General features: G+C 39.9%; 1 protein-coding gene across 1 annotated transcript in view; it reads left to right on the plus strand.

The window, feature by feature from the left end:
* The window catches only part of TRPM6 (transient receptor potential cation channel subfamily M member 6), a 117,988-nt gene that overhangs the window by 38,829 nt on the left and 54,772 nt on the right, over positions 1 to 24,387 (plus strand). Inside the window, exons 13-20 of the mRNA XM_030809828.1 lie at positions 1,143 to 1,420; positions 2,782 to 3,010; positions 6,367 to 6,519; positions 10,521 to 10,667; positions 14,230 to 14,358; positions 16,527 to 16,778; positions 19,788 to 19,962; positions 20,165 to 20,279. Of these exons, the coding sequence (XP_030665688.1) occupies positions 1,143 to 1,420; positions 2,782 to 3,010; positions 6,367 to 6,519; positions 10,521 to 10,667; positions 14,230 to 14,358; positions 16,527 to 16,778; positions 19,788 to 19,962; positions 20,165 to 20,279 (1,478 nt within the window). The remainder of the gene's footprint in view (positions 1 to 1,142; positions 1,421 to 2,781; positions 3,011 to 6,366; positions 6,520 to 10,520; positions 10,668 to 14,229; positions 14,359 to 16,526; positions 16,779 to 19,787; positions 19,963 to 20,164; positions 20,280 to 24,387) is intronic.

Here is a 24,387-nt window from a genome sequence, read left to right on the forward strand (position 1 = left end):
ATGAGTGTGTGTGTGTGTGTGTGTGCGCGCAACATTGTTATTCCTCCTAGTCTCATACTCCTCCAGTCCTACTTTACTCTGAGAATAAATGCTTTTGCTCAAGAATTTCCATGCAAATGGTTATTATGTTAGCTGAAAGAGGTTTGCTTTCCATAGCTCCTGGTATGAAAGAGGTATTTTATAAAATTACCCTTGGTCATAATCAATGAACATGAATTCCTTTTATTTATAGAAATAGAGGAAATGGATTATAGTTTTTTGCTATGACCTCTCAAATTAAAAGGAGTAATTATTGAATCTTTAGTATTTGCCAGGCATTATACTGAGTGCTTGGTTGAACTTGGAAGGTGGGTGGGGAGGGGAGGATATAATCGTGTCTGAGAAATCGTCTCATCTTCCTCAAAGTCATAACTGTAGTGCAGTATGATGAGCCCAGAGATAGAGACACACAAAGTGATACAGGAGTACGTGAGGAGGTAGGGTGGCATGATGAATGGGGATGTATCAGGTGGAGAATGGTATTTCATGATCACCTATTACCTTTGCTGATAAATATAATCAGAATAAAGGAAAAGAAACTTCAAATCAATCTATTTGGATGCATGTTGGCTACACTAGGGATGTTTTCCCAAAGGGAAGATAATGAATCTATTTGCTAAGTGAGGTTAGAGCTTTTTAAAAATACGTCACTCTCATGTATCCAATATGCTATTTCGACCCATTTCCTTGAGAAATTAAAAGTTGTCATGTAGTCTCTATTTCAGCACTCATCATACTGCTCTGTGGTTATTACTTTGAGGAAGATGGAACCATTTCTCAGGCATTGTTATATCTTCCCCTACCCACCCATCTTTCAAATTCAATTAAGCACTCTGGGTATATCCTAAAGAGGCACTGCTTTAAGTTATGCTAAATGACCTTAAGATATATCAGTTCAGGGACTCTGGATCTGTTAAATGCAACAAGACGTAGATTACCTTTTATGGTCTAAATTTTGCTTGTTGGCTTATAAAATCTTATTATTTCCATCTTTTTTTTAGTAGTGATTACAAAAAATCTCTAGGACATCTGCTGTGTTGAATTAGGTAAAACATCATGCATCTGAGTATTTGAAAACTCATTCCTATTTTATTTTCCAACAGGAAAAGTCTATAGTCCTTCATAAATCAAGGAAGAAGTCAAAAGAACAAAATGTATCAGATGACCCTGAGTCTACTGGCTTTCTTTACCCTTACAATGACCTGCTGGTTTGGGCTGTGCTGATGAAAAGGCAGAAGATGGCCATGTTCTTCTGGCAGCATGGAGAGGAGGCCACGGTTAAAGCCGTGATTGCGTGTATCCTCTACCAGGCAATGGCCCATGAAGCTAAGGAGAGTCACATGGTGGATGATGCCTCAGAAGAGTTGAAGAATTACTCAAAGTAAGTGTTCTCTCTTCACTTCATACTAAACATCAACACTTAGAATGGTTAGACACTTTTATCTCTCTCATCTTTAACTTGTAGGACAAATGGACTTACTGCCATGCATTTTATGGACTCTCCTATTAAAAGGGTCTTCAGGTATTCTAAGGAGCTTTGTGAAGTAAAGGAAAGAGAAGTGGCCTTCAAGTCAGGGGACTTGGGTTCTAGTCCAGCTGTTGACTAATTAGACAAGACAGTTGACCAGATTTTGGGGCTTTAGTTTCCTAACTGTGAAATGTTAATTAATGATTTTGAAAGTTCCCCCTAACTCTAGAACTCTTTGATGCTAAATTAAATTAAGACATTGTTTTCATTAAGTATCTCTTAGGTGGGAAAACAAATAAATGCATTGTCTTAAAGAGCCAGAGAGTAATGGTGGAAAATAGAAGTTAAAAATGCTTTTGGTTTTTAAGTTACTAAAGTGTTATAGTAGTGAGGAAAGAATGAAAGCTAGAATCAGTGGAAACTAATTTATAATTTTGATTTAAAAATTCCCAGGCTGGAGGCAGAGGTTGCAGTGAACCGAGATCGTGCCACTGCACTCTAGCCTGGTGACAGAGCGAGACTCCGTCAAAAAAATAAATAAAAAATTCCCAGGCTGGGTGCAGTGGCTCACACCTTTAATCTCAGCACTTTGGGACACCAAGGTTGGAGGATTGATTGAGGCCAGGAGTTCAAGACCAGCCTGGGCAACATAGCAAGACCCTGTCTCTACCTAAAAGACAAATTCCAGAGAATGACAATGTCTACCTTTCAGAGGAAACATTCTCCTCGAAAATCACATGAGGGTATCTCTAGGTCTAGGTCTATAGCTTTCTTAAGTCATGTAGATATTTTATAAAATCTTAAAAAAAAAAAAAGTGACTCCACATCTTTCCTTACTTGCTAGTTGGGCTCTGAATAGTCTTTTTTGTCCAAAAAAAAAAACCAACCACTTTATTAGGTCTTATCAGGGAGTCCCAAACAAACCAAGCTCTGTCCAATAGTGTGGAGTGGCTACTCCCCATGAATAGCTCAGGTGTAAATTAAATTCTGTATGCTACAGTGTAAACCTCCTAGTTGCGTTCCTTCAGGAAAGGGAGAAAAATCCCTTTCCTGAGCAGTAATTCCTTTCAAATAGTTTCTGGAAACTAAGATTATTAAGTTGCTGTTTGGTGTTGTTGGCTTTTTTTTTTTTTTTTTAAAGGAAGCCTTATGAATTGATATTTTCTGAGCCTCACATCCAATCTTTTACAATGTTTCTAAATGTTCTAAAATGTTTCTAATAATGCAGCTCTCTCACCTGCCTTTGTTTTCTTAATTGGCCACCGTCATGGCAGACAGTTTGGCCAGCTGGCTCTGGACTTGTTGGAGAAGGCATTCAAGCAGAATGAGCGCATGGCCATGACGCTGTTGACGTATGAACTCAGGAACTGGAGCAATTCGACCTGCCTGAAACTGGCCGTGTCGGGAGGATTACGACCCTTTGTTTCACATACTTGTACCCAGATGCTACTGACGGACATGTGGATGGGGCGGCTGAAAATGAGGAAAAACTCTTGGTTAAAGGTAAATTTACTTTACTTGTCTTATGGAGTTTAATGTTAGTTTTGTATAAAATTCTGTACTCGAGTTACATTTTGTTCCAGAATTGTGTCTTCAGGAAAACCAGTTAATATCTTTGAGAGCTCATTTCGAGGTTCTAGCAGGGGAGTGCAGCTACTCATATACCCTTGATGGAAGATTGGTCCTCCTCTATCGGGGATGGTCATCTTCTGCGACTGAGCGACAGAGCGCGCAGCTTTGGGAGGGATGCACATGGAGTGGTGAGGGAAGAAGGGGACACCCGCCTAGCCGGCCAGATCAGCTGAATCAACACTAGCAATCAATGGAGTGACAGATGTCACAGCCAGATCGCCCTCACATCCCAGTTAATATAACTGATTCTCACAGAAGATCTGGGGTCTTCCCAGAGGAATCTGTGAAGACGACTTTTATCTCCCATGGCCACAGTTTCCTTTTGAAAAATGGGTATAATTTTACCTGCCCTGTCCACCACAAAGGTGAGGGTGGTTAGAAGTTAAAAGCATAGACAAACATGCAAGATTTCATTATTATTAGTTGCTATTGCCTCCAATACTTACAACAAAAGTAAATGAGACTTTTTAGTGAATTTTTTTCTCAGTGTAAGAATACTAACAGATAATAAACTAAATAAAATTAATAACTTCTGTTGTTCTGCTCACCCAATGTGTGTGTGTGTGTGTGTGTGTGTGTGTATGTGTGTGTTTTTTTTTTGAGAGAATAAGTGACTCTTTCATAAGGCTACCCTCCAATACATTTGTTCATATAACTAACCATCTCAAAATTCTCAGCCTCATCTATTATCTTAAATTATCAAGACTAATTTAGTTGACTGCTAAGGACATTTAACTTTTGACATCAAACCTAAGTCTAAAGGCTTTAGGTTATGGCCAAGCTTAAAGAGTACATATACTTATGAAACCAAATAAATAAAAGGAGACAAAGAGTGAGTATTAAGAACTACATAAGTCTGTATTTTATATTTTAATTTTATTTTTCCTAGAGTTCTTAAAAATATGATGCATCCCAAACATGACTATTTTTCCACTGATGAAATTATAGAAATAAGAGAAATGTCAACCAAAAAGGATCTCAACATAAATCCTTTTAAAGAAAATACCAGAAACAGTAATTGTTTTCAGAAGTTCTCCAATGATCTGCTTTGACTGCACCCTTGGAACTGAGGAATAAGTGACGTGAATGGGTTCAACTGTAGCTACATAAGTTCAACGTTCAGGGAGTGAGATAAGATATAGATAGCTGGTAGTTTGAGAAATAATTTTCCTCATGTTTGTGTCCTGTATATACTCTAGTTTACTAGAAATCCTTATTTCTGAGAACTTAATGAATTCTTGTTCTTCATATACTTCATACCAAAAAGGAGACTTGTGAAGTAAGACTAAATGTTTTGCCCCAAAACATAGAGTGACTTAATAAAAAAGGCTGAGTTAGCTACTTAAAGTCTCTAAGCTGCAGTAAACATTCTTCTCCAGTGTTTAGATCTTACTTTATCAGTGCTTAGTTGGTGAATTTTAGAAACACATTTGCAAATAATTGTGAGATGTCCTGGCTAGGCTAATTCCAAGTAGAAAAAGACTGTAGGAAAACCATGTAGGGAGATGTGGATGGGAAAACTCATTGTAATTCTCCATCCTATCCCTTAGAGATGGGATACTGATGTTGTCAAATACTATTTCATAAGCCAGTTGTTCTGCAATGCACAAGGGCAACAGAATGTGGGGCCTCTTCAGGAAGTTGACTGGAGATTAATTAGTACAATATTACCACTGGGTATGGTAACTGCGATTTTTCCAGACCTAGAAGATCACATGTATTTTGGATTCTACATCTGGACAAAAAACAAACACACAAATAAAATCCTATTAGAACTGTAGAAAGTCCAGAGAGTCTTCATAGGAGATCAAGCTTTAAAACAGGATGACAAAAGATAATTTCATCATGAAAAAAAAAGAAGGTTGACAAGGATATGACTTCAGTTTACCATACTTAATAATGAATGTCAAATAGTCAATTTAAATCCTCTTTTTGGTCACTGAATACCAGAATATTAAGGCCTACTTTTAGCTTGAAAGAGGTGGTGTTCATCAAGTTGATATCAGAGCATTTAGTAAATCTTTTAAACTCTTTACCTTGGAAGGTCATACAAGTTGAATTTAAAATTTTTTTTTGAAAAGACTGTTAGTAATTAATAAATAATAGCAGTATAATGAAAAAAACTTGTGGATGTCTGGATATATACCCTCCTTGAGTTTTACTAGTAGAGAAAAGATACGTGTAGGATGGGAGATGGATCTAACAGAAGGTGACGGTATACTTTTAGATTCTTGATTTTATAATATCAACAAATTTTAATGTGTTTTATGTGGTAATAGCTACTTAATGGCTTTAAAATATTATTAAAGCAGTGTGCTCATTGAAAAATAATACTTGTCACTGCCCTGTCCTGCTATTCCTAGAGATAAATAATTACAGGGTGGTATACATATTTTCAAACTTTTAAATGCATATGTATATGCATTTAAATAGCTAAGATTTTTAATTTTGTTTTTTAACAAAAATGGGATCACTCTGTGTTCTATACAGTTGGCTCTTCATATCCATGGGTTCCACATCTGCCGATTTAATCAACTTCAGATAAAAAATATTTGGAAAACCAGCCCCAAATAAATAACAATACAATAAAAGTCATACAAATGAAAAATCAGTACAGAACAACTATTTATATAGCATTTACATTGTATTAGGTATTATAAGTAATTTAGAGGTGGTTTAAAGTAAGGGTAGGATGTGCATAGGTTATATGGAAATACAACACCATTTTATATCAGGGACTTGAGCAGGCTCAGATTTTGGTATCCTTGGGGTCGGGGGTCAGGGGTGTCCTGGCACCAATCCCTCTTGGATACCAAGAGATAACTGTAATTTGATTTTTTCCCTTCACAATATAGCGTAGCTACCTTTTCATTATATTCAACATTGCCTTTGTCTTTTTAATGGTTGCACAGTATTCCACTATTAGGTTATTCCAGACCAGCTGTCCCTCTCTAGATAGACATTTAGGTTGACACCAGTGCTTTGCTTTTACAAATAGTCCTGCAATGAACATTCTTATCCGCAAATGCTTGTACTCATGAATATTTCTGAGCGAGACACTAGAACTGAAGTTGCTGAGTCAAAAAATTATTTATAGAAACGGGATGAAAATTGAACTGGGATGGGGATGGCATTTTATATACACTGAAATTCTTAATTTCGTTATTTGTCTAGTATGTGCTTTTGTAGTCCCTAATACTTTGTTTTGCTTTCTTTTTCTTTTACAGATTATTATAAGCATTATTTTACCACCCACCATTTTTACATTGGAATTTAAAAGCAAAGCTGAGATGTCACATGTTCCCCAGTCCCAGGACTACCAATTTATGTGGTATTACAGTGACCAGAATGCCAGCAGTTCCAAAGAAAGTGCTTCTGTGGTTAGTGCAAAATCATAAGGACCTGAATTTTCATTGTATTGACTGCACGCAAACATACACATCCTTAATGTTTATTTATATAGCCATCTATTAAACAAAAGTTATGTTGCCTCTATTTCAGGCCCGTGATGACAGATGTTCCTGGGGTTATACATTATTTTAAAATGCCTCTGACTAATCAGTCAAGCATTTAGTTCTTTTGTATAATCTTAATCATATTATGCTATGGTCAGGTATACTATGTACAATAGACCTAATTAACCCCCATATACAGTTAAGCAAAATATCCTATTTCTACTTCAAAGCCAAAATCAAAGACGTGGTTTGGACATAGCCATATACCAATTTATTAATTCAATGACTCGTTAGTGGCCACTTTACATGTGCTAGAGGTTCTGTGGACTCTGAATTAATTAAGACAGATGCAGCCTTTTCCACTGTGGGGCTTATCAGACAGAATATCCACAATATCTCACCATTGTTCAATTAAAACAGGTATTGAAAAAGTGTTTCAAGTCTGTTCACTATAAATGGCTTATAATCATAACCACAATCATTCTTTTGCCTTTGAATTTAACTTAAGCAGTAATTATTAATAAGCTGCTATGTTTTTAGAATTTTGCTAGGCATGGTGTAAGGGGTGGAGGCAGCACTTTTGATGGGGTAGATAAGATTTCATAACACTAAGTAATGCAATTTATTAGTTGAGGAACATAATTTGCATTATGTATTGTGGCAGGAAACTGAAGGCAGGTGATACATAGATGCTCTTTAGAGTATCACTGTGTTGTATCTTGTGGTAATAGTGGGTAATAATGAATATAAAGAAGGCACTTCTGGTAATTGGAGAAGGAAAGCCATTATTCTGGAGCTGAAGCTGTATAGCATCAAATACTGCATTTGCTCACTGAGGTTTTATAAAACTCCTTATTGAAATTCCTACAGGCAAAATAACTTTGCCATGTGAAATTTAGATCTTTTTAGCTGATAACCTCTTAAAAACTTGACCTCTGATGACATGAGTTTTCTTAGGACTAAATTATAGTAAGATGGCAGAATGGGTTAACCAACAGCAGAAGAAGACCCTTCCCATTAGGAGTCAGTAGGTGAGGATTAGGGGTTGGTGACAGTTTTATGATTGAGGTGGTGTTTGAGCTTGACTTGAGGATGTGGAGAGGGAAAAGAGCATGTCAGTGGGAAGGGGACAATAAGCAGGGTCATGGAGTTGGGAAGTGGCAAGGCATATGTAAAGCATCGCAAATGGTATGGTTTGGCTGGAATCGAAGTTATGAGGGTTAGGTGACAAGCTGGGAGTACTTGTAGGAATGGCTGGAAAGTAGATTGAGGCTAGATCATGTAGATTCTTGTATATCCTGTGAAGGAGTATGATTTTTATTGTGTAAGTTACGGACAGCCAGTGAATGTGTATGCCAGAGTAGTGAGATGATCTGACTATTAGAGAAATTATTCTGCCTCCAGGGCATAGGATGGTTTATCAAGAAGACTGGCTGGAAGCAGGGTGAACATAGGCCAGGGTAGCATAGCCATCCAGGTGAGAAATGATAAATCCTTTATTGAGAGTCAGTAGCAATGGACATGGAGAGGAAGAGGGCCTTTTAAACAAGGCCATATTGAAGGGACACAAGGATAACTGGAGAAGGAATGGGTTCAGAAGGGGAAAGATGAGCTCGGTCTTAGACACAGTGAAATAATACTAAGAAAGTTGTATAACAAAATCTATTCTATCAGAACATCATTAAGTGGGAATGATGACTGCAAAACAGATATGGGGGAAGACTTATTGTTGTAGTTATAATTTTAATCTGTGTACCTGCTGGTATCAGATTACAATTAGAGAGAAAAAAGGAGTGTGGGGTGGTCAGGGGGTGTGGGGGGTGAGGGGAGCTATATATATGTAATAAAAGTTTTTCAAGCCAAATGTTTTTGTCTTTACCTTCTTCTCAGTAAAAAAAAAAAAATCTGAATTTACATTCTCAGGTTGTCTTCATCATAGCAATTGGTGTCTTTGCATTCAACTCAGAGACAGGCCCGATCAGCACTTTATAATCCACTCCAAACTGTCAAGAGCAATTAAGAGCTAATGAAACACTCCTAGAAAAATAATAAGAGAAGTTATTTAATAATAAAGTCATTACTTAAATTGCTTTCTGGGGTCTTTCTGATGTGGTATTGACGTCATTAAAAGCTCATAAATGATCACTTTTCTAATTGGTTTTACGCCATTTTAATTCTAGGCTGGTTCAAACCTGCTAGGAATTGGGCCAATTCCTACATTTCTAAGTCATAATCCTAACCCCACTGCCCAAAGTGAAATAAATGACTGAATAATTAATCAGGCACTGATGATAACCCATCTAGATGCCCGAGGCCTTAAACATCACATTTTTTCTGCAATTATATGGACAACTCAAGCAAAATTTGACTCATTCCTTGGCTTAAAAAATTTTGCTAATCTTGCAGGTCTGACATTAAAGAGATAACTTTTGTGGCTAGGTTGCAAGAATGGACTAGGTTGAGAGGCAGCAGAGAACATTCCTTTCTTTCAATATTACTTAAAAAAATTAAAAATTACATGTGTTTCCTATTAAAAAACTAAAACCACCTAGAAATCTACACAGTAGAGTGACATCGCTTTTGCTTTCCTTTCGCTACCCTTGTATTGCTGCTTCTTAAAGGTAGCCAGGCTATAAGTGCTTCTTTTCTTTTCTTTTCTTGTCTTGTCTTGTCTTTTCTTTTCCTTTCTCTCTTTTCTTTTCTCTTTCTTTCCTTCCTCTTTTCAAAGTTCGTTCTGTGTGGGTGTTTGTGTAGTCACATTCAGGCAACTCCTGCTCTGCCTTACATATACTCATTGCTAATTCTCTACATGAGTTAATTCCCTTGGACTGACACATACCTTTTTGGTAGTTGATGAAAATCTGATCCTTTCCCCAGAAAAATGCATGTACAACACAAATACTTGCACATGGTTGCAGGGTGTTCAAGGAACTCTAGAAGCTCAGAGAGCACATGAACTGCAGACAAACAGACCCTCTGCTATAAATCAGTGGGGATGCTATCGAAGGTCAGAATCCTAAAACTAATGCAGTGTCTGAATTTCCTATGACAAGGAATGGCCATGCATCATCAATGTATGCTCAATTTCTTATGTGTTAAGGAAATAATTGTATTGTTCATTACTGATTTCACAGGGATTTTATGAGTATCCTTAGGTTCCAAAATTTAAAAACGTACAAAAATTAGCCAGGTGTGGTGGCAGGTGACTGTGAGCCCAGCTACTTGGGAGGCTGAGGTATGAGAATCTCTTGAACCTCGGAGGCGGAGGTTGGTTGCAGTGAGCAGAGACCGGGCCAGTGCACTCCAGCCTGGGCGACAAGAGCAAGACTTCATCTCAAAAAAAAAAAAAAAAGGATATTGGGAAAGAGATCAATTTTTAAATCCTTGAAACTATTCTTACTTTGGGTTTGATTACTACAGAGACAGCTTGCATTTCAGAAATACCTCATGCGTTTTACCTGGTCAATAATTTATACAATACATGCAGTTTTCTCTCCCTTCAAAGGTAAGATTATAATTTGGCATGTAGGTGCCCAATTATTATTATTATTATTATTATTTTTTGAGACAGAGTCTCACTCTGTCACCCAGGCTGGAGTGCGGTGGCATGATATCGGCTCACTGTAACCTCTGCCTCCCGGGTTCAAGCGATTCTTTTGCCTCAGCCTCCCAAGTAGTTGGGATTACAGGTATGTGCCACCACACTCTACTCATTTTTGTATTTTTAGTAGAGGCAGGGTTTCTCCATGTTGGCCAGGCTGGTCTTGAACTCTTGACCTCAGGTGATCTGCCCACCTTGGCCTCCCAAAGTGCTGGGATTACGGCTAATTAATTTCTAATATATTATTTATGATATTTTTTGGATGTTCATGCTTGTCACTATTTTAGTTAAGCTGCTGACAAGAAAATGATTGTTTGTTTTACAGAAAGAGTATGATTTGGAAAAGGGCCATGATGAGAAACTGGATGAAAATCAGCATTTTGGTTTGGAAAGTGGCCACCAACACCTTCCATGGACCAGGAAAGTCTATGAGTTCTACAGTGCTCCAATTGTCAAGTTTTGGTTTTATACGGTTGGTCTCATTACAACAATATATGTCGGATTAATGATGGTTGATAGCTAGTGATGATGTTGATAATATGCCTGATGTGCCACTTTGCAATAAAAATGTAGAAACCTAGTTAAAAAAAAGTGAGGGCATGACAAAGTAGGTAGCAAAGAGGACTGGAGGAAGGCAGGGAGAGGTTAGGGTGGAGCTCGCCTACTGTTTGGAGTTTGAGAACAAGCATTTTCTTCTCTCTTTGAGTGCTAAGAGTTAGCACTGTTATTGTGGGAAGATCTAACTGGCTTTGCCCTGTTGCTTAGCTTTGCTCCTGTCTCTAAAAACTCCTGAGCTAGAAATTTCCACAGAAAGAAACACTGGAATATTCTTTTCTTAACAGTGTGACTGTGGTTAAAACTCTCTCGGTGCTCCTATCAGAGTCCCTCAAGTATGTTGTTGCACATTCACAAAAGTGGTAAAACCTCACCATTTGAAGGGAGGCTAAGCGTTCAAAGATTTGTGGAACAACCAAATTAATAGCAGTGTTTGTAGAATTAAGCAATAGGTGGGTGGATTCTTCTTAGAAAATCAGCAATTGAATCAGCTTTTTCTTTGTAAGAATGTGTTATATAGATAGAAAATGATGTAAGTTTTTTTTTTTTTGCCTTCAGTAGTATATGTTTATAAATACAGAGAGAAAATGAAAAACTTTAGAAGCTGAACTGTGTGAACAAATACTAAATCTATTATGGATGTCAGAGCTACAGAGAAAGCATGAACTGTGCTTTAGATGTGTTTGGTGCTTTTCACATTTATTTCATAGAATTTTCTTTTCTTTTTTTTTTTAATATTTTTTTCCATGACACAGCCCTCAGGAGATCTGAGAACATGTGCTCCCATAGCATTTATTTTTCTAATGCTTATCTATACTTAAATAGCTCATGGCCAAGAGTTTGTATGTCTAAAACATTTGAAGTGTGACTATAAAAGGATATTTATCTAAATGTGTTGTATTTCCAAATATTTACCTGGCCAACCACACACTTATTTCCTATACTTATTGAATAAGTACACAGCTGTGTATGATTTTTATCTGTTTCCAAAAATCACATCTGCTTTCAAACAATGAGGTTTTGCTATTTTTGTAATGTGCAACAACATATACGAAAGACTTTGACAGGAGTGCTGGGAGAGTTTTAACCATCGTCATACCATTGGGAAAAGTGTATTTAGGCATTTCTTCCCTTGGAAATTTCTAGCTCAGGAGCTTTAAGAAACAGGAACAAAGCTAAGCAGTAGCACAAAACCAGCTAGATCTGCCCACCATGTGTTTTTAATAATTGGAACGAAACAAAAAGAGTCAGAAGCAATACTGCCAATGTCCAGAGTGTTTAGTGCCTAATTTTACCTAGGTGTGAGTACTTTTGTTGCTTGTAGCCTTTGTGTGATGCCACTTTGGACTAAAGAGTAAGTGGACTTAACATAGCCTTTAGGAATCCAACCTGTTCTCAAGTAGAGGAATTGTGCTGCTTTCTCAATCTGAATATCTACTTATCGAATATGTTTGTAGTCTTTTGCTTATAAATCTTCCAGATTCGTATAGTCGTACACTATACATATTAGAAAGAAAGTTATGGCTGAGGGTAACCTAAGGTTCAGGTCATTCAATTCAATTTTACTGAGAGCTAACTGCTGTCTTTAAGACATAGTATACTAGGCAGCAGAGGGGGCAGTGAGAAGAAGACATTGCCAAACACCAATATTGACCTCAAACAGCTTACAGTTATGTAGGGGAGACCATTAATGTATGTAAATGAGTCCAGTATAAGGAATCAGTATAAGGAGATAACAAAATACAAATAATAAAATATATACAGACAAATGGGCTAAGGTCTGAACCTCAGAGTAAAAGTTAAGGAGTAAATTGTCTAGCCTTGCTGAAACCAATGACAAAAAACTTAAATGCTTGATAGAACAAATTAAGTTAAAGTGTGTCCCTAAGGAGTCATCAAAAAAACTCAGACTTTGAGATATAGACCAAGAGAAGTATAGAATTATTGAAATTTACGTTTACTTTCTTATATGCTTCTCTTCTACACCTCCTTAAATCATAGGCAGTAATATCCATTATGACTGCCTAAAAGACCACCTATTGTCAGTAATACCATTCTTATATAGTTAGAAATGGTTTAAGCTATTCTCTATGTTATCTGTGCAGAACTAAAGTTAGAAGCAGACTTATCCATTTAGGTAGATAAAAATATATGAGAAATAGGGATCAAGGTTAAAATAATATGACTTTTGTGAGAATGAACATACACACACACACACACACACACACATTTTTCTCTCAACTGATTTTTTTTTTTTTTTTTTTGAAATGGAGTCTTGCTCTGTCACCCAGGCTGGGGTGCAATGGTGCGATCTCAGCTCACTGCAACCTCGGCCTTCTGGGTTCAAGAGATTCTCTTGCCTTATCCTCCTGAGTAACTGGGATTACAGGTGCACACCACCATGCCCAGCTAATTTTTTGTATTTTTAGTAGAGACGGGGTTTCACCATGTTGGCCAGGTCGGTCTCGAACTCCTAACCTCAGGTGATCCGCCTGACCTGGCCTCCCAAAGGGCTGGGATTATAGGCATGAGCCACCGCATCCAGCCGATACAAGGCTTTTAAATGCAAGTATTGATCAGTGAGCATGTTGTCTCTGAAGCGATTTAGAGGACTGCAGTCTCATACATTGTTGATAGTAGTGTAAATTGGTAAAACCTTTCTGTCAGAAAATTTAGTAATATTTGTCACAGTTTTCAATGTGCGTGGACAGATATTCTGCTTCTGGGACTATATCTTAAGAAGATAAGAATATTACATAAGATTACAAAGCTATTAATCACTATGTATCTATATGTGTGATTACTATGTCTTAATTCTTTCAAGACTTTGGAAATCTAGGCATACATATATATACACAGTAATTAGACAAACATTTATTGAATGTCTATCATGTGTCAGGCAGAGTGCTGAGTGCTGAGTGCTGAAGATATAAATATTGACAAACAGTCCTTAATTAAAAGGGCTCACAGTTGGACACAACTTTTCTATTAAACAGATTATTTTAATCAACATAAAATAGAACTCCCAGCAGTGGTAAAGGCCACAGTTCATTGTATTTGAAAATAAGCATCTACTGCCACTGCGGATCTGGCATGCTTCACACATGTTTTCTTTCTGTGTTTAAGATGGAGGGGAAGACCTGTGATTCCTCCTGGGCTTGCTGTTAGCTTGCCAGTGCCCCTGTTGGTTGTGCAGGGTCCTGGAAATGCCAGTCACGAGCCAGCAGAACGACACAATGTGTCCTTCCATGCATCTGAGAACAGTGATTTCATTCCTGCCTCTAAATCCTAGACTAGAACACCATGGATTGTTGTGCTTTCCTTAATAGTAGGTCATCAATAACCCGAAGGTGGTCCTAGTTCTGTGTTCGTGTTATCGTGTTGAAGTTCATGCCTGGGTTTCTGCTCCATCTGCGTCTCCTTGGCATGCTGCATGCTTGCTCTCACTCACATCTGGGGAATGTGTGTCCCCTTCACAGATGGCGTATTTGGCATTCCTCATGCTGTTCACTTACACCGTGTTGGTGGAGATGCAGCCCCAGCCCAGCGTGCAGGAGTGGCTTGTTAGCATTTACATCTTCACCAGTGCTATTGAGGTGGTCAGGGAGGTGAGTTATGCCATCTACCTTTATCTTCTGCATATGTCCTCAGCTTCTGTAGGTATCCACTAAAAGACTCCTTGGCTCTGGTGATGAAAATGGACATATCAAGGGCGGGGGAAGACAGGACACACTGACCTTGACTTACATGCTGCATAAAGGTTATTTGGGGGAGAATCCTTGATTCCAGCCCTTTATCCTTATCAGCTGCTTTCTGCTGGTTGGTGCACTTTGGAAGCAGTTATCTTTGAATTGGATGTCTTGGTGTGTTTACCAATCCTAAAGGATAGATGATGCCATAGAATTGTATTAAACCCTCCAACTATTTGATTTCCCTGAGTGTTTTTTTTTTTTTTTTTTTGGTGGGGTTGATTTTTGTTGCCTTGCATTATTTTCATATTATCAGTTTCATCTAATGAGTGGCATAAATGGCAAAGTTGTGCAATATGTAAGGAATACGTTTATAGCTTTTGAAAGCTCCTACCAAACACTTTGAAAATTGAAGCTGGAAATCTCTCTGAGGCAAATAATCCAAGAAGCAAAAAAACAAAACTTTTAAAAAATTTCTAGTTCATAATGAGTTACTTTAAAAAAAAAAAGGGGGCCGGGCATGGTGGCTTATGCTTGTAATCCCAGCACTTTGGGAGGCCGAGGCAGGCAGATCACGAGGTCAGGAGATCAAGACCATCTTGGCTAACATGGTGAAAACCTGTCTCTACTAAAAATACAAAAAATTAGCCAGACATGGTGGCACGCACCTGTAATCCCAGCTACTTGGGAGGTTAAAGCAGGAGAATTGCTTGAATCCAGGCGGTGGAGGTTGCAGTGAGCCAAGATCGTGCCACTGCACTCCAGCCTGTGTGACAGAGCGAGACTCCATCTCAAACAAAAACAAAAACAAAAACTAGCATTCCTATCAGTTATAACTGCAATCATAAATATTTGTGACTCAGACTGTTTTAGATGTCAATGTATGTCTCTGTGTCTGTGTATTTACCTATATTTATTTTGTCCTAGAGGTAATATAACCAACATTATATACTTATATTCTTTGTAATTATATCTATGTTGCCTGCTAATTCCTATGTGGAGTTTATAGATTATAGAAAGTAACTCAGGAGAGAAACAGATAGTTATCTGAATTGTACCATTTTTTTTTTAATGCTTCAGGGAAAATTAGTGTACTATTTTACATTTCTGTTTGTCTGATGTGGTGTTTCAGGGGTATTTTCTTATTTTAGTGAGTTCCAATATCACATTCTTTTTTTTCTTTTTTTTTTTCTTTTGAGATGGAGTCTTGCTCTGTCACCCAGGCTGGAGTGCAGTGGTGAGATCTTGGCTCACTGCAACCTCTGCCTCCCAGGTTCAGGCAATTCTCCTGCCTTAGCCTCCGGAGTAGCTGGGATTACAGGTGCCCGCCACCACACCCAGCTAATTTTTGTATTTTTAGCAAAGACAGGTTTTCACCATGTTGGCCAGGCTGGTCTTGAACTCCTGATCTCAAGTGATCCACCTGCCTCGGCCTCCCAAAGTGTTGGGATTACAGGCTTGAGCCATTGCACCCGGCCTAATTTTTGTATTTTTAGTAGAGACGGGGTTTCACCATGTTGGCCAGGCTGGTCTCGAACTCCTGACCTCAAGTGATCTGCCTGCCTCAGCCTCCCAAAGTGTTGGGATTACAGGCGTGAGCCACTGCACCCGGCCTGATATCATATTCTTAGTAGTTTGTCAACAACTCACTAAATAGCAGTAGTCGGACTGGATTACAGGATTCCTTGCTCCATCCAGTGTTCTTTGCACCCTGCTGTGCCTCCTGAAATGAAATCGTAGCTATACAGATCCACTGCAGTATTGAGTTTTAAAATGTCTTGGTGTTTTCTCATGCTATTTCAGGATTATTGAAAGCTAGAAAAAGTGCTTTCTATTTTTTTTGACTTCTAGTTGGAGTTTCAAGTGACAATCTAGTATTATCAAATGAATTAAATTATATCTTTACAGCATTGTTTAAATAGTTCATTACTGATGATAACTTAAGTCTCTGAAATCTGCGAGTGATTTAAGGTTTGGCTGGTTTTAGATTACTCTTTCAGTGAATGGTTTGTGTATTTAAGAAGATCATATTGATGGAATTCTTTGGTTGTACCTCCTTTTTAAAGTTTCCTTCTTCCATCTTTTAGATCTGTATTTCAGAACCTGGGAAGTTTACTCAAAAGGTGAAGGTATGGATTAGTGAGTACTGGAACTTAACAGAAACTGTGGCCATTGGCCTGTTTTCAGTTGGCTTCGTCCTTCGATGGGGTGACCCTCCTTTTCACACAGCGGGAAGACTGATCTACTGCATAGACATCATATTCTGGTTCTCACGGCTCCTGGACTTCTTTGCTGTGAATCAACATGCAGGTCCATATGTGACCATGATTGCAAAAATGGTGAGTACAGTCTAGTTTTATATCCTGGTATTCTTTTTTAAAATTATTTTTAGCCGGGCGTGGTGGCTCACACATGTAATCCCAGCACTTCGGGAGGCCGAGGCGGGCGGATCACAAGGTCAGGAGATCAAGACCATCCTGGCTAACACGGTGAAACCCCGTCTCTATTAAAAATACAAAAAATTAGCCGGGCGTGGTGGTGGGCACCTGTAGTCCCAGCTACTTGGGAGGCTGAGGCGGGAGAATAGTGTGAACCCAGAAGGCGGAGCTTGCAGTGAGCTGAGATCGCGCCACTGCACTCCAGCCTGGGCGACAGAGTGAGACTCTGTCTCAAAAAAAAAAAATAATTCTTGTGGGTACATAAGTAAGTGTATGTATTTATGGGGTATATGGAATATTTTGATACAGGCGTACAATGCATAATAATCACATCAGGGTAAATGGGGTATTCATCACCTTGAGCATTAATCTTTTGTGTTACACACAACTCACTTATACTCTTTCAGTTATTTTTAAATGTACAATTAATTATTATTAACTATAGTAACCCTGTTGTTCTAGTGTTCTTTGTAAAGATGCTATGTTGTGCAGGCTAGATCTGAACTGTTGGGCTCAAGGGATCCTCCCATCTCAGCCTCCTGAGTAGCTGGGACTATAGGCATGCACCACCATGCCTGGCTTCTTTTTAATGGTTCTTCGTGGTTTATATCCAATAGTTTAACTTTGAAATTATTATTATTATTATTATCATCATTATGTGAGACAGGGTCTCGCTCTGTCACCTAGGCTGGAGTGCAGTGGTGCGATCACGGCTCACTGCAGCCTCACCCTCCCAGGCTCAAGAAATCTTCAACCACCTGAGTAACTGGGACCACAGGCACACACCATTATGCCAAGCTAATTATTTTTTGTTATTTATATAGACAGGGTCCCACTAGGTTGCCCAGGCTGGTCTGAAACTCCTGACCTCAAATGATCCTCCTGCCTCAGCCTCCCAAAGTGCTGGGATTACAGGCATGAGCCATTGTGCCTTGCCATTTTGGAATTATTTATAGAAGCACAGCGAGCAAGATCATGTCACCACTGCCTTCCATATAACCACAAACTAGTATTAGCAAATGACCTTGGATAGTATATTGCATAGTTAGTTGATTGGGACACTCAGCTTACCCTTTTGATTAGGACCAGATGTTATGGGATTGAGTCAAATCTCTCTCTGAGCACAGTAATTTCCGAGGACCAGATTCATGTGAGGCTACCACCAATGATATTTTCTGCTAAAATATCCGTTTATTTTTATATCACTCACTGACTCTCCCCTACCAGCACACTCTTAAAGTGTGCTTACTATAGGCCACACACTGTTCTAGGTACTTGGTATATATTAACTCGTTTAATCTTAGCAACAACTTCAGGAGATAGGTAGTGTTACACACATTTACATACAAGGAAATGGAGGTTAAGTAAATTCCTCAAAGGAATATAAGGGGAGGCAGGATTCAAAATTGGGCCACCTAGCTCTAGTCTGTCATCTGAGCTTGCCGTACAGTTGTGTCAGCTTTTTCTTTTTTTCTTTTTCTTTCTTTTTTTTTTTTTTTCTGAGATGGAGTCTTGCTCTGTTGTCCAGGCTGGAGTGCAGTGGCACGATCTCCACTCACTGCAGCCTCTGCTTCCTGCATTCAAGCGATTCTCCTGCCTCAGCTTCCCGAGTAGCCTATAGTAGGGACTACAGGTGCTTGCCACTATGCCCGGCTAATTTTTTTATATTTTAGTAGAGACAGGGTTTCACCATGTTGGCCAGGCTAGTCTCAAACTCTTGACCTCAAGTGATCTGCTTGCCTCAGCCTCCCAAAGTGCTGGCATTACAGGCGTGAGCTACTGAGCGCGGCCAGCTTTTTCCATCTAGCTGTTCAGAAGGACCTAAGACCTACGCTTTAATAAGTACAGTGTCTCAAGATCATCTTCGGCTTTTCTTTCTAGAATACTTACTGGCAGTGAAGGGGCAAGTTCTGGAGAATGAAGGGTAGTGCTAAGACAAACAAAGGGGACAGAAAAGAGACAGCCTCCAAGACTCCAAAGGTTTTTCCTATTTGACATTTTTCTCTTAGACCAGAAATGTTTTCTCTTGTCTTGGTGACGTTAGTATTTATGAGATAGGCTATGCCGAGATAACCAATATATTTCAGTGACTTAGCACAAGGGTATTTCTGCCTAGTGCAAGGTTTGGTGAGTGCTCATGGCGGCTGTCCTCTATGCAGTGACTCAGGGATCTGGGATCCCTTTGTCTTGTGACATAGCTATGTGAACATTTAGCTCCTAAGGTCTATGGCAGAGAGTGAGTGGGATGGAGAAAGTCTAATGGCTTTTAATTGCTCTGGACAAGAAGTGCCCAAGTCACCATCAAACCACAGCCCACTGGCTGGAATAGGTTTCACAGCCCCAGCCTAGTGGAAGGAAAGCTAAGAGATGTAGAGTAGCTCTTGAAATACTGATGGGAATTGTGGTGAATGCTCTCTCTGTTACAGTAAACTAATGGATTGAGTTGATGTACATTTAGTAGATGGAATTAAACTGGCTTGATCAGTTTCTTAGACCCTAATCAATTCCTGAAGACAATTATGGGAATAAGGTGCCATTGGACTAATTCAACAATACCCTATTTTTTTATTTTTTATTTTCCTAACTTCTGGTCCAACTGGGGGCAAAGTTGGATATTAGCTAATCAAAAAGTGTCCACAATTCATTACTGCTTAAACAAAGAAGCACAAATTCTCTCCTCTCAGCACATTTATATTATTCCATAGACCACGTTGACTTGAAATGCATACTGTGTGAGAAAACAAAAGAGTTTAGCCAAAGAAAATCTAGCTGTTCATGGACAAGGGTGTTTTAGTCAATGACTAGACAATCTTATTATTTGCAGGTATAATTATGATGGCTGCTGGTGTTTGGTTTCTTTTGAACTTCAAATCTGTGGTAAAATTCTGGTTGCGCTATGCTCTTTTGCAGACAGCAAACATGTTCTATATTGTGATCATCATGGCCATAGTCCTGCTGAGCTTTGGAGTGGCACGCAAGGCCATCCTTTCGCCAAAGGAACCACCATCTTGGAGTCTAGCTCGAGATATTGTATTTGAGCCATACTGGATGATATACGGAGAAGTCTATGCTGGAGACATAGATGGTGTGTATGGGATTTTACCATCATGCAGAAATTGTGCCTTCATAGTTAACAAGAGTAAAATAAATCTGAAAAACAATCATCTAAATCTTAAGAATGTTTGAATTTATGGTATTCTGTGCAGTTAATTTGCTAAATGTTTGTCTAGAGTGGCAGGACTGTGATTCATCTTATCTTTCATTCTTTTAAAATTCTTTATTTGTAGTTTGTTCAAGCCAGCCATCCTGCCCTCCTGGTTCTTTTCTTACTCCATTCTTGCAAGCTGTCTACCTCTTCGTGCAATATATCATCATGGTGAACCTGTTGATTGCTTTCTTCAAGTAGGTTATTTCAATTAAGTATGATTATTTTATTTAAATAAGAAATGTGGGCAGATATGTTGAGTAGATTCACATGTACTTTGAGTATGTAACCTTTGATATTTGTGTGTTCTATGTTTTATTATTATTGTTTTGAAATATGCTCATAAAACTACTGGTAAGAAGGATGTGGAGCATGGGAAACAGTGAAATAATAAATGTAGTCATCCATCGTTATCTGCGGAGGACTTGTTCTAGGACACCCTGCAGATACCAAACTCTGTGGATGCTCCAGTCCCTTATAGAAAATGGTGTAGTATTTCATATAACCTGTGCACATCCTCCTGTATACTTTAAAACATCTCTAAATTCTCTATAATACCTAATATAGTATTAATGCAATGTAAATGGTTGCTATACTGTGTTGTTGAGGGAATAATGACAAAGATAAAATGTCTTTGCATGTTCAGCACAGACACAATCATCCTTTTCTTTTCCCTGCATGTTCAGCACAGACACAATCATCCTTTTCTTTTCCCCAAATATTTTCAATCTGTGGTTGTTTGAATCCACAGATGCAGAACCCACAGATATGGAGGACTGACTGTGGAGGGAAAGTACAATGTAACAACATCAGAATGCAAGGAGATCTTGAGTTTTGATTAGGCAGTAAGTTCGAATTATGAAAGGATAGCAAGTGATGGAATTGCAAGTTGGCTAAGGAGTTCTTGATATGCTTTCTTCACTTGCTCCCAGCTTCCCCTGTTCTGTTCTCTCTCTTTCTCTCTCTCTCTCTTTCTTCCTTTCCTCTCCTCTCCTCTCCTTTCTTTTCTTTTCCTTTCCTTTCCTTTCCTCTCCTCTCCTCTCCTCTCCTTTCCTCTTCTTTTCTTTTCCTTTCTTTCTTTCTTTTTCTTTTTTTTTTTTTTTGAGATAGAGTCTCGCTGTGTTACCCAGGCTGGAGTGCAGTGGGTGTGATCCCGGCTCACCGCAACCTCTGCCTCCTGGGTTCAAGCAATTCTCCTGCCTCAGCCTCCCAAGTAGATGGGATTACAGGCGCCTGCCACCACGCCTGGCTAATTTTTGTATTTTTAGTAGAAATGGGGTTTCACCATGTTGACCAGGCTGGTCTCAAACTCCTGACTGCAAGTGATCCACCTGCCTCTGCCTCCCTAAGTGCTGGGATTATAGGAATAAGCCACTGTGCCAGACCCTCTGTTTTCTTCTCTGTCACTTCTCACTACTTCTCAGTCTTCTGTTCTGGATCATCTTCTCCCCAACCTTTTAACATTGGAATGTCCCTGAGCCCGGACCTGCCTCTTTATTTATGTTTTTTTGTGATCTCTTTCAGTTTCCTGTATATCCTGAGCACACCCAATTTATATCTCCAGCCACGCTTCCTTTCTTTTTTTTTTTTTTTTTTTTTTTTTTTTGAGACGGAGTCTCGCTCTGTCGCCCAGGCTGGAGTGCAGTGGCGCAATCTCGGCTCACTGCAAGCTCCGCCTCCCGGGTTCACGCCATTCTCCTGCCTCAGCCTCTCCGAGTAGCTGGGACTACAGGCGCCCGCCACCATGCCCGGCTAATTTTTTGTATTTTTACTAGAGACGGGGTTTCACCGTGGTCTCAATCTCCTGACCTCGTGATCCGCCCGCCTCGGCCTCCCAAAGTGCTGGGATTACAAGCGTGAGCCACCGCGCCCGGCCTATTTATGCTGTTTAATGTAGTCTTTCCCAAATCTGCGAGGAAGAACATGAGTTTTTGTTGATGTTCCAGCTTTTCAGTTGTTTACACCAAAAACTAAGTAGTCATTCTTACATTTTCTCTACTCTACACCGTGATTCTGTACATGGAGTCATTCTTAAGGTCTCTTGAACCTCTACCTCTAAACTCTCAGGCACTTCTGTTAACTCAACCTTCAAATAGGTAACTGATTTAACGACCTCTCACTACCCCACTGTTACCACAGAGCCTCTAATTTATCTCTCTGCTTCTGTCTTTGACTCCCTATAATCTTTTCTCAACACAGTAGTCCAAATGACCCTTTAAAAGCAGACATCAGAGGATATTACTCTACTGCTCCAAACTCTTCAGTGGCTCCCATTTTACTTCTGGGTAAGTCGCTACAATGACTTATATGGCCCCATGTGAGTTGGCTTTCCTGTCACTTCTTTTTTTTTTTTTTTTTTTTTTGAGACGGAGTTTCACTTTTGTCACCCAGGCTAGAGTGCAATGGCGCGATCTCAGCTCACTGCAACCTCTGCCTCCCAGGTTCAAGCAGGTGTCCTACCTCAGCCTCCCGAGTAGCTGGCATTGCAGGTGTGTGCCACACACTTGGCTAATTTTTGTATTTTTAGTAGAGACAGGGTTTCACCCTGTTGGCCAGGCTGGTCTCAAATTCCTGCACCCGCCTTGGCCTCCCAAAGTGCTGGGATTACAGGTGTGAGCCACCATGCCTGGCCCCTGTCACTTTTTTTTTTTTTTTTTGAGTCTGTCTCTGTTGCCCAGGCTGGAATGCAGTGGTGTGATCTCGGCTCACTACAACCTTTGCCTCCCCGGTTCAAGTGATTCTTCTGCCTCAGCCTCCCGAGTAGCTGGGACTACAGGTGCGTGCCACCACACCCAGCTAATTTTTGTATTTTTAGTTGAGACAGGGTTTCACCATATTGGCCAGGCTCGTCTTGAACTCCTGACTTCGTGATCCGCCTGCCTTGGCCTCCCAAAGTGCTGGGATTACAGGTGTGAGCCACTGCGCTCAGCCGTCACTTCTTAAATCATGCATCACACTACTCTTCCCTGACCCATTCCTCTCCAACCACGTTGGCCCCTCAGTTTTTCAGACCACACAGGTGCCTTTGCACTTGCTATTCCCTCTGCCTAGAATGCTCTTCCTGCAGCTACCAGTATGGCCCACTTCCTCACCTCTTCTCTTCTTGCTCAGAAGCAAGCAATTTACCTCAAACACTGAAAAGAGTGCCTGACACGTATTTGTTTCCTAGACAAAAGAAACCAAGTGAAGTAATAGGAAGAAACTCATATTTTCTAGATGCCTTTTAACTATCAGGCACTGTGCTAGGTATTTGATTCCTTGCTTATCTTACTGAAGAGGAAAAGATAAGAAAAGGGAAAATCAATTTGTGCAGTATAAGTAACGAAAGTAGGGAAGACGGGTTGAGAGTCAGCAAAGTAAATCAAAATTCTTAAAAAAAAAAAGTGACTGCTTTGTTGTTACCTATATATGGGGAAGACATACCTTCCTGCTTCTTATATGATAGTCATCATCTCTCTTAGCCCAACCATTTTAGGAACTTGGAATATTTGCTGGTGTTTAGTTATAATAGCTATTTTTATATATCAAATAATAAAAGGGTCTGAGTTTTTTGGGGGGGGCTTTGGGGGAGACAGGGATTCGCTCTGTCACTCAGGCTGGAGTGGTGCAGTGGTGTGATCTCAGTTCACTGCAACCTCCGCCTCCCTGGTTCAAGTGGTCAGCCCACCTCAGCCTCCCGAGTAGCTGGGACTACAGGTGCATGCCACCATGCCCAGCTAAATTTTGTATTTTTGGTAGAGATGGGGTTTCGCCATGTTGCCCAGGATGGTAGTCTGAGATTTTTGTTTATTAAAAATGTCCAGTGTCTCACTGCCCGTTTGCTCTCAAGGGAAAGGCTCACACCCCGCATCTTAGCCCCAGGAAGGTAAGTGGGGGCTGGTGATGGGATGGCGTGATGCTCCTGCTGTGGGCTCTTTGGACTCTTTGGGAAGGAGTGTCTCTCAGTCAGGTGGTGCGCTCCCCATCACTAGGGGTGTACACTCGAGGTTGGGTGAACACCTGCTGGTCATGGTACCCAGTGAGTCTTGCCCAAGCAGGCAGCTGGGCAGAGGCCCTTCTGGGTCTTGGAATCCAAAGAACTGCAGAGCAGCCCAAGGTGTGGGTCAATTTTGAATGGGAGCCAAGTCTGGGAGCCCATGTGCGTCATGTTTGGGTCTGGTTGGCTTGGCCACCACTGAAAGAAGAGATAAGTACGGGCTCCTGGTACCTGCAGATCTCCTGCAAATGGCCCAGAGAACAGGCTTGAAGCCACCTTTCCCCTCCAGGGGACTGACCCTGCCCTAATGCTGCAGTGGCATCTAAGGA

Source organism: Nomascus leucogenys, chromosome 1a, assembly GCF_006542625.1.
Source record: "Nomascus leucogenys isolate Asia chromosome 1a, Asia_NLE_v1, whole genome shotgun sequence".
Classification (NCBI taxonomy): domain Eukaryota; kingdom Metazoa; phylum Chordata; class Mammalia; order Primates; family Hylobatidae; genus Nomascus; species Nomascus leucogenys.